This window comes from Magallana gigas, chromosome 6 (genome assembly GCF_963853765.1).
Source record: "Magallana gigas chromosome 6, xbMagGiga1.1, whole genome shotgun sequence".
NCBI lineage: Eukaryota > Metazoa > Mollusca > Bivalvia > Ostreida > Ostreidae > Magallana > Magallana gigas.
In genome coordinates this window covers 1,592,052-1,605,298 of record NC_088858.1, presented here as the reverse complement: position 1 = coordinate 1,605,298, position 13,247 = coordinate 1,592,052, and the positions used below count along the sequence as shown (strand labels likewise).

The window sequence follows — 13,247 nt, the reverse complement described above, 5'->3', positions numbered from 1 at the left end:
AATATGCTGATGTGAAATTGTTGGTACATTAGTCATACTCAAAATGTAATAATAGAATAATTTCAATGTTTAGACATTTTATTTAGTGGAATGATTTTGAGTTTTCAGTACATTACATGTATGATGCTTGATGTTTGTTGATTGGGAATATTCCTCTATAGGGTGAGCTTGACCAGGCCCTGAGGTATTTAGAGAGAGGCATGGAGTCTCGTTTTGGCAGCATCGAGCAGCTGTTGGCAGACAAATCAGAAAATGCAAAAACTAAACGCAAAACCTACTCCCAGGTATGTGCAGTAACCTTTGACCCATATCAAGGTTACCGATATTGAGGGGTACGTGTAAGTTGGTGATGATTATAAGGCTTAAGGAGGCTGGTTGGTCAACAACACATCAGATCTACCTTCAATTTTTAAGGATAATTTGTTTAGCTATTATATATTATTTAGTAAAGAAAAATATCATATAATTTAAATTTAATTTAACTTTAAAGGATTTGAATGTTTTTCCTGTATCTTTATACAGAACTCTTCTTGTTTAGAAGATTTATATAGTCTAACAATCATAACGACAGTACATCCCTCATAGAGTACATTCCTGTCGCGTCTCCTTTTGTTTTTTAGGCCCTGCTCTTACAGTCGCGCTTCAGTGAAGAGACTTCGTGTCTGGAGAGTAATGAGATTTTGAAACTTTATCGTAAAGTGATCAGTGTGAACCCCGACTGGGAGGATGGCCACTTCTACATCGGCAAATACAGTAAAACACGCTTATAACGAAGTCCCAGGGACAGGGAATTTAACTTCGTTATAAGCGTAATTCGTTATATCCGTCAAGTTTACAACATGAAATAGAGTCTTGGGGAATTAAATTCACTTCGCTGTAAACGTCAATTCATTATAAGCGTGTTCGCTATAACCGTGTTTTACTGTACTACGACAAAATCATCACAACGCTGTTGGAGGACAAGCATGATAAAGAAAGAATAAATCCTGCCAAACAATGGTCAGAATTCTTCTGTTCTGTGCCCTACCCCTTGCCCCCCCCCCCCCCCCCCTCCCCTCCACCACTATTGGCAATGGTCAGTATTTAAAGGTCACCCTTATTCACAAAGCATCTGTCAGAATTCATCTTTTTTACTCCAGCCTAATATTACAGTATAAAAGATTAAACCCACCCCTCCTCAAAATACAATTGTGAGAATTCATTATTGAACCCACACTACTACCCCACAGAGTGATGGACAAAATTCACTTACATGGAAGCCCAAAAATACAGAACACAACAAATATTAAAACTTTTCCACACACAGTGTTCAGATGTTATTGAATTTACAAATCTCACCACTTGCTCCGTTTCTTGACCAAATGATATTTTAAAAAACAGGTTTCTTAGAGAAGGGAGGGCAGGCAAACTGCAATTCATAATAGAACCGGGTAATATGTATTTGATAAACATGAAATATCTTAAATATTTGAAACTTTGATGGCATACTCACAAGCTCACCTTTCATTTGCATAATATCAGGGAGGTTGTGACCTTTGTGGTGAAGCACTTTTGGCTGTCGTTGAAGTTCGGGAACCAGTATATCTACCAGTCTCTGCCACGCCTCCTCAGCCTCTGGCTCGACTACGGCGCCTCAGTCGTGGAGGCGGAGAGGAAGGAGAAGGCACGCCAACCTCCAGGGACGCCTCAGTCCAAGAACCTGACCAACATGAAGAAGTCCCTGTCAGACCTAAACGAGGTAATAAAGGCCCAGGTACTGTCAGACCTAAACGAGGTAATAAAGGCACGAGTACTGTCGGACCTAAACGAGGTAATAAAGGCCCGGTAACTGTCGGACCTAAACGAGGTAATAAAGGCCCGGGTACTGTCAGACCTAACCGAGGTAATAAAGGCCCGGGTACTGTCAGACCTAAACGAGGTAATAAAGGCCCGGGTACTGTCAGACCTAAACGAGGTAATAAAGGCCCGGGTACTGTCAGACCTAAACGAGGTGATAAAGGCCCGGGTACTGTCAGACCTAAAGGAGGTAATAAAGGCCCGAGTACTGTCAGACCTAAACGAGGTAATAAAGGCCCGAGTACTGTCAGCCTTGTGTTGCACTCTGGAGATTTACCGGTAGATTCAATTGTCATTGACTAGATTTGTTGAAATTATATGGTGGGATGTAAATTTGTGGTGTATTTTATTTGTTGAAAGAATGATTAATGTTTTGTTTTGTTGATTATAATGTATAATCTGCTGGTTCATAAGCTATCCAGTGTTGATTTCATGGTTTCACTTACTTCACAGGAAAAAGTAAATGTTATGCTTCAATGATATGACATTGCAGTTCATTTGTGTCCACACACAATGAAGGTTATGGAGATTAAGCCCCAACCAATGGTTATGCTTTCACAGTGTTTCAGATGTAAACAAGTAGTAAGTAGAGGATTCTGTGTCATTGTAGAACATCTCTAAGATGGGCCGGACCCTGGCTCCCTATCAGCTGTACACGGCTTTCTCTCAACTCATCTCCAGAATCTGTCATGTGGAACCGGAGGTTTTCCAGAGACTCAAGGTAGCATACATGGGCATCAATTATTCAAAACATCCGTATGTATGTGCAAAGTTTTCCTCTGTGATTTACAGGTGGACCTACAATGTGTCATTTCCATTGGAAAGGACTTTGTACAATTTTCATCTTTTTGGGTCCTGAAATTGAACATAGTTTGATTTCTCTGATATGCAATGAATTTTTTTGTGTTAAACTTTGAAGAAATTCCGCTGGATTTGTAATCCCAAAATGGCATTCCCAGAGGTTATGCTTCATATGTTAGAATTTAATCTTAAATGAAAGTTTTAATAAATATATTTTTAAAAAATAGATACAAATTTACTCTATTCAGAGTTGTCTCTCTTATAAGAGGGACAAGGTACCTTAAGACAGGTGTAAAACATGAACCTTCCGAGTCCTCAGGTGGTTATTGTTTACTGTAGATTAGTAATTAAATGCAAGGAATTAATGTATGCTTAAAATCGCGAGAAGCACATCTTGCAGATTTTAAAATCTTGCTTTTATATTTCAGACAAATGTAAAACTAAATGAAACTATCATAAAAATTTGGTGTTTGCTATATTATGTTCTTGCAATTTGATGCAAAACAGTTGAATCTTGGAATGAATTACTCGTTTAAGATAAGGACTCTACAGTACTTACTAATTAATTTATTTTACAGGACCTGATAGCAAACATTTTTGTGTCGTTTAACCAGCAGTCTATCTGGATGATGATGGCCATCTCCAAGGTGATTCCTTTTACTAAGTATACTTGGCCCCAAAAATTAATCTTCATTTTTTAAGGCCAAGTATGATTGTCATGCTGCATGCAGGGTTTCTTACAAAATTGTTCCCCTTTTGACATCACAATAAAATCAATGCTACATTGCCTACAGAAACTTATCATTGATTTTTCTTGGCCTTACTGGTCTATCTAGAGATTTGTGACCAATCTTGATTTTGTAGTCAGTAGGGAACTTTACTTGCTATACTTCTGTATGTGGAATGACTGTGATCTATGTTATTCCTAATGAATATGGAAACTAATTTGAGATAAAATGATATAATGACTTGATCTTGAAGATGTTGTTAGTATGTTTACACTGTTACCGATCATTATTTATAATTCTGTCTGTCTTGCAGTCATCCTACCCAGTAAGGAAACAGAGGTGTCAGGATATCTTTGCCACTGTGAAGTAAGTAGATGAGTTACCTAATGTAAAAGTGATTATTTATGCATGGTGACAATTTACACTAGTAACGCAGTAGGCTTAAAACTGCATAAATACCCCTGTGAGTATGGTTCCGAAAATTTAAACTTTAAAGAGGTAAATTCACACAACCGAATCTAATATACATGTACATGTGTATTGTTTGACTATAGAAACACGTTCTTGACCACTAGAGTAAAGAACCAGTTTTACAGTACATGTATTTTTAAAATATATAGTGACAGTTCTAGGGAGGAAGTCAGCTTTCCAGAACTTCTTTTTATTGGTTTATATCTTTGGATTTATTTTGACATGTGACAATATTTTTACAGAATGATTGATCCTGAGCAGAACAAGTTTATCCATGTAAGTTAATCATAAAGTTTATCCATGTAAGTCTATCATCAAGTTTATCTGTGTAAGTCTATCATCCAGTTTATCCATGTAAGTCTATCATCAAGTTTATCCGTGTAAGTCTATCATCAAGTTTATCCGTGTCAGTCAATCATCAAGTTTATCCGTGTCAGTCTATCATCAAGTTTATCCATGTAAGTCTATCATCAAGTTTATCCGTGTCAGTCTATCATCAAGTTTATCCGTGTCAGTCTATCATCAAGTTTATCCGTGTAAGTCTATCAAGTTTATCCATGTAAGTCTATCATCAAGTTTATCCATGTAAGTCTATCATCAAGTTTATCCATGTAAGTCTATCATCAAGGTTATCCATGTAAATCTATCATCAAATTTATCCATGTAAGTCTATCATCAAGTTTATCCATGTAAGTCTATCACCAAGTTTATCCATGTAAGTCTATCATCAAGTTTATCCGTGTCAGTCTATCATCAAGTTTATCCATGTAAGTCTATCAAGTTTATCCATGTAAGTCTATCATCAAGTTTATCCATGTAAGTCTATCACCAAGTTTATCCATGTAAGTTTATCATCAAGTTTATCCGTGTAAGTTTGTCATCAAGTTTATCCATGTAAGTCTATCATCTAGTTTATCCATGTAAGTCTATCACCAAGTTTATCCATGTAAGTTTATCATCAAGTTTATCCATGTAAGTCTATCATCAAGTTTATCCATGTAAGTCTATCATCTAGTTTATCCATGTAAGTCTATCATCAAGTTTTTCCATGTAAGTCTACATGTATCATTCATCAAGTTTATTTACGTAAGACTATCTCTTTGTTCTCCTGTCTGGCATTGCTATAGTTCAGTTTAGAGACACAGCAATTACATAGAATTTTATACATAATTGTTATGTCAGACAATTGTTCATGTCAAAATCTTATTAATTTAATGGAATACCTGTATTTCTATTTTTAAAAAACCTTTCTGATCTCCTATACAATTCATGCATTATTTTGTATTTACAAACACATCAAGCTTATGCTCAAGTTAAAAGCAATGAACCCTTTCTTATTTTAGAGGCCAAACAAATTAATCATAAGATTTTTAGAACAAATTTAAACAATAAAATGCATCATTCAGGTATTTTGTTTTTATTGCAAGATTAGCAATAGGGAATAAACTCAATTTTCACATATAACTTCAATTGAAAAAAGAATAAGGTACCGTATTCCCTTATTGTGACAATATCTAAGAAATACAGAACACTTGTTGACCATTGTGTAGTATTTTTTGATTTTCCCCAGGATTCCACCAATGAACTTTTTAAAAATGAAGACTTGTAGACTACTGTGGAATCATTTAAATTTTGGGGGGCCAATTTCATGGATTGCAGGTTTTTTGCATATTCCTGGGGATGTAATTTCGTAGATGAATCGGTTTTCAGTTTCAGTAAGAAAACTCTTTCTAAAGTTTTCGTTGAGGATGTCAATTTGTAGGGAAGGGCTACCCACGAATACCACAAAAATTGAGCCACCACAAATTTTAATGATTCCACAATATGAGTTAACATTTTGTTGTTTATGGCGGTTCCCCAGGACGCCACCAAGCTGACTGAGAGGCTTCTGGAGCTGTGTGAGAAGGACATCAGGGGGACCAATGTTCTGAGCATCACCAACCACTTCAGGCCACTCAAACGCCTGCTGGAGGACAAGTACGGAGTCTATGGTGTTAACTGTCAACCCACTCAGTACTCAAATACTGTAGATTCCTTAATTCCGCAATCCTGCTGTTTTATATCAAAATGCAATTATAAATTTGTTAATGCAGAACTTTTATCCTAACTCTTATAGTTTTATCCCTCAGAAAATAAATGTTAGATCTACAAAGGGTGCTTCTCACAATTTTAAACGGATCTTAATTCATCACGTTCAAATAGGAATTTACAGTACTCAGATTCTTGTTCCATATATAAAATAATGTAAACATTTTATCATCAAATTGATCGTATGATCAGTCTTTACATTTTATAAAAAGACCAGATCCTGTGTTCAGAAGCTGTAACCTTAATTCAACCTTATTTATTTCATACCAGTGACTTTCAATTGTCAAAATCCCCCATCAGATGATGTAACCTTGCTTTACTGTTATTTCTTTACCAATGACTTAGATTTATTCCTTATATATATATTTTTATTATATGCTAAATCTCAAAATTCCTCCACTTTCAAGTTTAATCCACTATCAAATTATGAAACAGAATTGGTAAAGAATTTGTATAATCATCAATGTTTGCATCTAAAAAAAACCTTCAGTTAATGTTGTGTATTTTTTTTTCTCTTTAAGGGACTTTGGGCCCATCCTCCTGCCCCTACAGTCTGCGATGAGGGTGACCCTCCCCAGCACCCCCGGTAGTCACGTGGACCACAACCCCTTTCCCACAGACCCCATCTTCCTCCAAGGCTTTGAGGACGGGGTAAGTACAGAACCTTGTCCATCACTCAACCAACAGGTTCTTATCAACAGGTGTGTTTCACCCAATACACACCTAAATTGTGGCTCTCTTCAAAACCATCTCTGTCACTCAACCAACAGGTGTTTGCCAACAGGTGTGTTATTTCACCAGATACACACCTGAATTGTCTCTCTTCAGAACCTTCTCTGTTGCCCAACCAACAGGTGCTTGTTATTTACAGATGTGTCATGTCTGCTGATATACCCCTGACTTATGTTTTACTTCAAAATGTTCTCTGTTGCTCAGTCAACAGGTGCTTGTCAACAGGTGTGTTGTTTAAACCTGATACACACCTGAATTGTGTCTCTTCAGATTGAGGTCCTGCCCTCCTTGCAGCGCCCTAAGAAGATCACGATGAACGGCAGCGACGGGAAGCTGTACACCATGCTGTGTAAACCAAAGGTAGGGAAGGGGCAGATAACTCAGATACTGGGGCTTCTTCTCTTGGTTTTGAAAATTAAAACATGTACTGTATGGGATTGCTATATTGTAAGTTAAAAATTATAAGGTTATAGTCGCATTCAATTGCAAGGAAAGATAGATATGAAGAGAATCTTACATGAGTGTTCCTGTTAAAGTCATGAAAGTCATGAAGAGAATATAACAAGTGTATTGATATGAACAAGTACATTAACAGAATTTTCATATTGGTGTCTGTTAGCAGAGAACACTGTAACATAAACTGACTGATGTATGTGTGTTACAGGATGACTTGCGTAAGGATTGTCGTTTGATGGAATTCAACGCTCTTGTCAACAAGTTCTTGAGCAAGGACCCTGAAGCACGGAAAAGGGATCTGCACATCAGAACCTACGTAAGATCTTCCCTCATTGATTTTATTCTGGTTGGTTATAATCGACGTCATTGATTCTTATCCAGGGAAATTATATTCCATTGTAAAGTATTAAATTATATAGAAAATACAGTAATAACCAGGTTTTTACGCTTTCAGTCTGTTGTCCCATTAAATGAGTACTGCGGACTCTTAGAGTGGGTCAACAACACACAGGGACTACGCCACATTCTGCTCAGGATGTACAAGGAGCGAGGAATCTACTTCAGCGGCAAGGAACTCCAGGCCATGACCCCTAAACAGGAAAGTCCCCTGGAGTAAGTAGTGTCCCTTAGGATCCAAAGATCATCATCTACTCACATTTCCCTTTCTTCTTCAAGGCAGATGTAGTCCAATAATATGTGTTGTTTTTTATAAGAAAATATGTAGAAACTAGATGAATCTTAAAACTAAATAAAGCAAATGAAGTATTTTTTTTGTAACCACCAAGTCAGTTTTTAACCGTTAATCATTTAGTCAAATGTTCATGATTTCCAAGTCATACACTTTACAAGTCCAAAAGATATACTGTATATACAGGGTTATTTTCGCCCCGTGTAATTTAGGCCTTTCTACATTTGCAAACAGTTTTGCCTCGTATTGAATTTGCCCAGACACAGCTGTGTTTGAAGAGAAATAATTGATGACATTGGAATTGGCCCATTCTTATGTTTGCCCAATGACAACGAGGGCGAAAGGGGCGAAAATAAAATGGGGGCGAATATTTCCCTCAATAAAGTAGCTCCTTGATTTATAATTGCCCTTACCATTGAGTTGATCAGTGGTGGATGACAGTGTGTACAATAGTCATACATATGTTTGTAGTTTCAAGAAGAGGGTGTTCAGAGAGAAGTTCCTGGCCAAGCACCCGCCCGTCTTCAAGGAATGGTTCCTGCAAACCTTCCCTGACCCCACCTCCTGGTGAGTGCCTCTCGAGTCTATCCCCACTGCTACGTGGGACTTGTAGGCTTCAGAATACCGTATATCTGGGGTTTTTCCACGTGTCACAACATTTGCGAAAATGGGGAAAATATGTAGCATTTTTAATCTGCGTCAGTCAATTTTTGCAATTTTAAAAGTTTCTTATAGAAAATAATACAAGACATAATTTCTGCATATTCAATATTTTGCGATTTGGCAAAGATCGCGAAAAAAAATTAATTAGATAATCACAAAAATTACCGGAAATACGGTAGTTTGGACTGTACAGGTAGCTCACTCTGAAATGTGTTTTATCAATAATTGTTTACACCAGAATTCACAGATTTTATCGTTGAGTCTATCAACAAAATCAGATATTTATTGAAGGATAAAAATGTCATTTTTACAAAAAAATTATGCAGACTTGTATGATCATTTAAACCACACTATACTCCTTTAGGATTTGTTATTTCTATGACAGTCATTCTTGGTGGAACAGTGGTTTTCTCAGTATAGCTTAATAACTTTACAAGGATTTATGTATTTGGAGTAGGAGGTCAGACACTTTTTGAATATAAATAGGAAAAATTTTAAATCTCTAAAAAGCTGTGAATTAAGCATCATGTACCATTATTGTTCAGGTACAATGCTCGGCTTGCATACGCCCGGACTTCTGCTGTCATGTGTATGGTGGGCTACATCCTGGGTCTTGGTGATCGTCACGGAGAAAACATCCTGTTTGATTCCACCTGCGGAGACTGTATCCATGTAGATTTTAACTGCCTATTTAACAGGGTGTGTAGACATGCATGTACTTATCAAATCTTTGTTCATAAAACATGAAAGTTAAAGATCAGCATTGTTGATCGAGTCTCACATGTGAAATACACGAATGCTCTGTTTATGTATAGGGAGAGACATTTGATTGGCCAGAAAAGGTGCCATTCCGTTTGACCCAGAACCTGGTGGATGCTCTTGTGAGTAAAATTCCTGTTTTCTCTAGCTGTAAAATTACTTTTAAATTAATATGATTTTAGTTTTTTAGAAGTCCAGGTCATGTATATTGCTGATTGAGTGCTGGGTTTTTTCAGGGACCTTTGGGAATAGAGGGGATTTTCCGAAGGTCGTGCGAGGTCACTCTGAGAGTAATGCGAGATCAGATGGATCCTCTCATGAGGTTTGTCTTAAATGTACTTGTATTTAGTGTATGCAATAATTTGTGTCATTAAATGGATGCCAAGAGAGAAATGTTATCATACAAGATACCAAGAACCTTAATGTGTACATGTATTTGACAATAAACAATATTTTTCTTTTCAATTCAAGTATTGGAAATCCTTCAAAAAAAATATTTTGCATAGAAAAAAAGCCCAGTATACATAGGAAGAATATTTTCTGAATAAAGTTTTGTTTTTAAATAAACAGAACACAGATATTATCAAAATTTTGCAATAGGAAAGAATATATCTGGTGATTAATGCAATTTATTAACTTTGTTTTCAGTGTGCTACGAACCTTTATCCATGACCCATTGGTGGAGTGGAGGAGAAAATCCAAGACTCAGAAAATGAATCCGGCGGATACAGAGTTAGCCCAGGGAGAGATTCACAACGACCAGGTATAAAGGGTATCCATAGGGACGATTCACACAGAAGTCCACTCCTTGAATGAAAACGTTATAGAATCTGGTCCCAATACTAAAGTTATTGCAATTAAGAATGATGTTTGTATTTGACTGAGGGGTAGGGCAGTTTGTCTGTAACAATGTTTTAATTCAACTTCAGGCCCTGGTCCATGTACAGAACATTGAATCTCGTCTGAAGGGGATCAGGCGGGGCACGATGCAGAAACCCAGGAGTGTGGCCCTCTCAGTGGAGGGGCATGTCAATTACCTGCTACAGGTAAAGTTAGATGTAAATTACCTGCTACAGGTAAAGTTAAATGTCAGTTATCTACTACAGGTAAAATTAAATATCAATTACCTGCTTACAGAAAAGTAAGATGTTGTTGAAAAGCATGGCATTTATCGTTAAGGTACATGTACTGGTGTATTGTGATAATGATAAGCATTTCAGTTAACTGTTGCAATAGTAAAGCAAATAGACATAGAGGAGGATTCTCTCCTTTACCTTTTGGGGTAAAGTAGAGAGATATGGGTCAGAAATGGGCAACAAAGACAGTTTGAAATATATTGAAATGTATTGGGAAACTGCCTTTAAGACCAAAATCAGGTCATGTATATAGATCAAGCTTTAGTTGCTCATAGAGGATGCAGAAAGATACGATTGAAAAAAAATGTTGTGCGTCTTATTTTTTAAAACTTAAAAAAAAAATTTTTTTAGAAAATGTGACTCGCACCTAATGAATTTTTTTATGGCCAAGTCATCAATCTATCAGGACCACAGTGCTAGATCTTGCTTATTTCTACAGAGATGTTTGTACTTCTTTACAGGAGGCTACTAGCCTTGACAATCTCTGTCAGATGTACATCGGATGGGCAGCATACTTGTAAACCTACATTGTATGGGCAGCATACTTGTAAAAGTAAATCAAATGGACAGCATTCCCGATATACGTACTTGTAAAGGTAAATGGGATGAGCAGCTCACTTGTAAAAGTACGTTGGATGTGCAGCAACTTGTAAACACAATGGATTGTCTAGTAAACCTCTAGAAAACAGGAAACCATTGTTGTGCCTTAATGCATGTAGATCTTTTTTTTCGTGCAGATAACACCAACAAGTACATAGACTTATTGTACCGTATGTAATCATCAGATATATGAGAGAGGATGAAATGGAATATTCATTGATTTGTTGTTTTGTTAACTTGATAAAACATACTGTTATTTTTTTAATTGTTAAACATTTTGTTTGTAACTACAATTTTTTTATATATTCATAAAAAATAAATCATGAAAGATGGAATTGTTTTTATTTGATAAGTTGCATGTATCTAATGTGCCACATTCCATGCCTGAGTGAATTTGATCCACCCTCAAACAAGAGTTCAGGTTCACTTGTTGCAGTAGAGCTTCAATTCTTGTCCCCTGTGATCTGATTCGTTGTTCATGTCTTAAAATAGTGGGGGGAATACTCCAGGAGTTGTCCCCCTTGATCTGATTCGTTGTTCATGTCTTAAAATAGTGGGGGGAATACTCCAGGAGTTGTCCCCCTTGATCTGGTTCGTTGTTCATGTCTTAAAATAGTGGGGAGGGGAATCCTCCAGGAGTTGTCCCTCTTGTAATCAGGAGATGGTGGGAGCCACATTAATTTCTGGGCAGGACAAGTCTTTAGACCAGATGACATAAGGGAATCCTGAGTACTGCTTCTGAGTCAGAGGGTCGGTCCAAGACTGTACAGTGGAACAGGCTCCATATTGACCCTAGAAGTAAACCATACAACATTTCACAGCAATATCTGTGTCAAAGGCATGGTATTAAACATTTAATAGAAAACATTTATAATAACTGTTTCAACATCTAGTAACAGCCACTACAACTTTTCTGTTGAGATAATGGTGACTGGGTCAGATTCTATTTGTATTATTTTATGTCTTGTTAAAAGCATCAACATCTCTGATATGGCTTGGGATTTGTATCTTATAGCTTGGATAGCAAATTTTTTTACATTGATAATTTATATCTGTTGTGACAACAACTTTGATATCTTTCCTTAAGATCATTGGTTAGAATAGCTTCCACATATTTACCTTGATATCTGATAGCAAATGCTTTAACATCTCTTGATATCATACCTTATGCGCAGTGATTAGAATAGCTTCTATATATTTACCTTGATATCTGATAGCAAATGCTATAACATCTCTGATATCATACCTTATGCACTGTGAATAGAATAGTTTTCATATATTTACCTTGATATCTGATAGCAAATTCTATAACACCTCTGATATCATCCATTATGATCAGTGATTAGAATAGCTTCCATATATTTACCTTCATATCTGATAGCAATTGCTATAACATCTCTGATATTATACCTTATGAGCGGTGAATAGAATAGTTTTCATATATTTACCTTGACATCTGATAGCAATTGCTATGACATCTCTGATATTATACCTTATGAGCGGTGATTAGAATAGTTTTCATATATTTACCTTGATATCTGATAGCAATTGCTATAACATTTCTGATATACCTTATGAGCAGTGATTAGAATAGTTTTCATATATGTACCTTGATATCTGAGGGTAACAGCTACAACACATATGTTAAAGCTTAGAATCAGTTCATATCTGCTTAAACAGCACCAACATCGGATATCATACCTCAAGGTCGGTAGCAATATTTTCACATTGATATATATAAAAACAGCTTAAAATTCTTTAATACTAAAACTTGAGATCAATTGCTAGAACAGCTTTCCTACATTTACCTTGAAATCTGATAGCAGCTGCAACATCTCCAACATCATATTTTGGGATCGAATAGCTACTATATATTTACTTTTATAAGTGATATCGGATGTTATATCTCTAATATCATAGCTTATAACCAATGACAAGGACAACTCTATATTTATACCCTAATATCAGATGCTAAAACATTTTCTGATATCTAGGGCAGATTCCACATATTTTAATATCATGATAACAACAGTTACATATCTGATACTATGGTTTGGAATCGGTGGCTATGACAGCTTCAGTTTCATTAATTTGATATCTGATATCAGCAGCTACAACATCCCATAGAATCTGGCTTTAGCAGCTTCATTATCATTACCTTGATATCTGCCGCTATAACAGCGATCTCCATGTGCTTATTCTGTCTGTATATATTTTGGACTACTTCTATACAAGCATCCTGAGGGCTCCGACCCTACAGTAGATTTTTTTAAAGTAAAATTTAGAAAA

At 36.3% G+C, this 13,247-nt stretch overlaps 2 protein-coding genes across 4 annotated transcripts in view; one reads left to right on the top strand and one right to left on the bottom strand.

Annotated features, from left to right (window-relative positions):
- Positions 1 to 11,293, top strand: part of LOC105319069 (serine/threonine-protein kinase ATR) — a 108,179-nt gene extending 96,886 nt beyond the window's left edge. Inside the window, exons 52-72 of one of the 2 annotated variants that reach the window (XM_066087425.1) lie at positions 162 to 284; positions 621 to 752; positions 929 to 999; positions 1,522 to 1,738; positions 2,447 to 2,557; positions 3,216 to 3,284; positions 3,679 to 3,731; positions 4,079 to 4,112; positions 5,698 to 5,813; positions 6,446 to 6,575; positions 6,927 to 7,016; positions 7,321 to 7,428; positions 7,567 to 7,724; positions 8,272 to 8,367; positions 9,009 to 9,162; positions 9,279 to 9,344; positions 9,459 to 9,544; positions 9,871 to 9,985; positions 10,152 to 10,268; positions 10,820 to 10,880; positions 10,911 to 11,293. In XM_066087425.1, coding sequence (XP_065943497.1) covers positions 162 to 284; positions 621 to 752; positions 929 to 999; positions 1,522 to 1,738; positions 2,447 to 2,557; positions 3,216 to 3,284; positions 3,679 to 3,731; positions 4,079 to 4,112; positions 5,698 to 5,813; positions 6,446 to 6,575; positions 6,927 to 7,016; positions 7,321 to 7,428; positions 7,567 to 7,724; positions 8,272 to 8,367; positions 9,009 to 9,162; positions 9,279 to 9,344; positions 9,459 to 9,544; positions 9,871 to 9,985; positions 10,152 to 10,268; positions 10,820 to 10,879 — 2,106 coding nt within the window. In that variant the 3' untranslated portion in view covers position 10,880; positions 10,911 to 11,293. Of the gene's footprint in view, positions 1 to 161; positions 285 to 620; positions 753 to 928; positions 1,000 to 1,521; positions 1,739 to 2,446; positions 2,558 to 3,215; positions 3,285 to 3,678; positions 3,732 to 4,078; positions 4,113 to 5,697; positions 5,814 to 6,445; positions 6,576 to 6,926; positions 7,017 to 7,320; positions 7,429 to 7,566; positions 7,725 to 8,271; positions 8,368 to 9,008; positions 9,163 to 9,278; positions 9,345 to 9,458; positions 9,545 to 9,870; positions 9,986 to 10,151; positions 10,269 to 10,819 lie in introns of both variants that reach the window. The other variant, XM_066087424.1, reaches the window with a different exon arrangement.
- Positions 11,282 to 13,247, bottom strand: part of LOC105320929 (putative N(4)-(beta-N-acetylglucosaminyl)-L-asparaginase GE19290) — a 5,425-nt gene continuing 3,459 nt past the window's right edge. For both annotated transcript variants that reach the window (XM_034469236.2, XM_066087433.1), the window contains exons 7-8: positions 13,117 to 13,212; positions 11,282 to 11,750 (exon numbers count right to left, since the gene is read on the bottom strand). In XM_034469236.2, the coding sequence (XP_034325127.2) occupies positions 11,613 to 11,750; positions 13,117 to 13,212 (234 nt within the window). In that variant the 3' untranslated portion in view covers positions 11,282 to 11,612. The remainder of the gene's footprint in view (positions 11,751 to 13,116; positions 13,213 to 13,247) is intronic.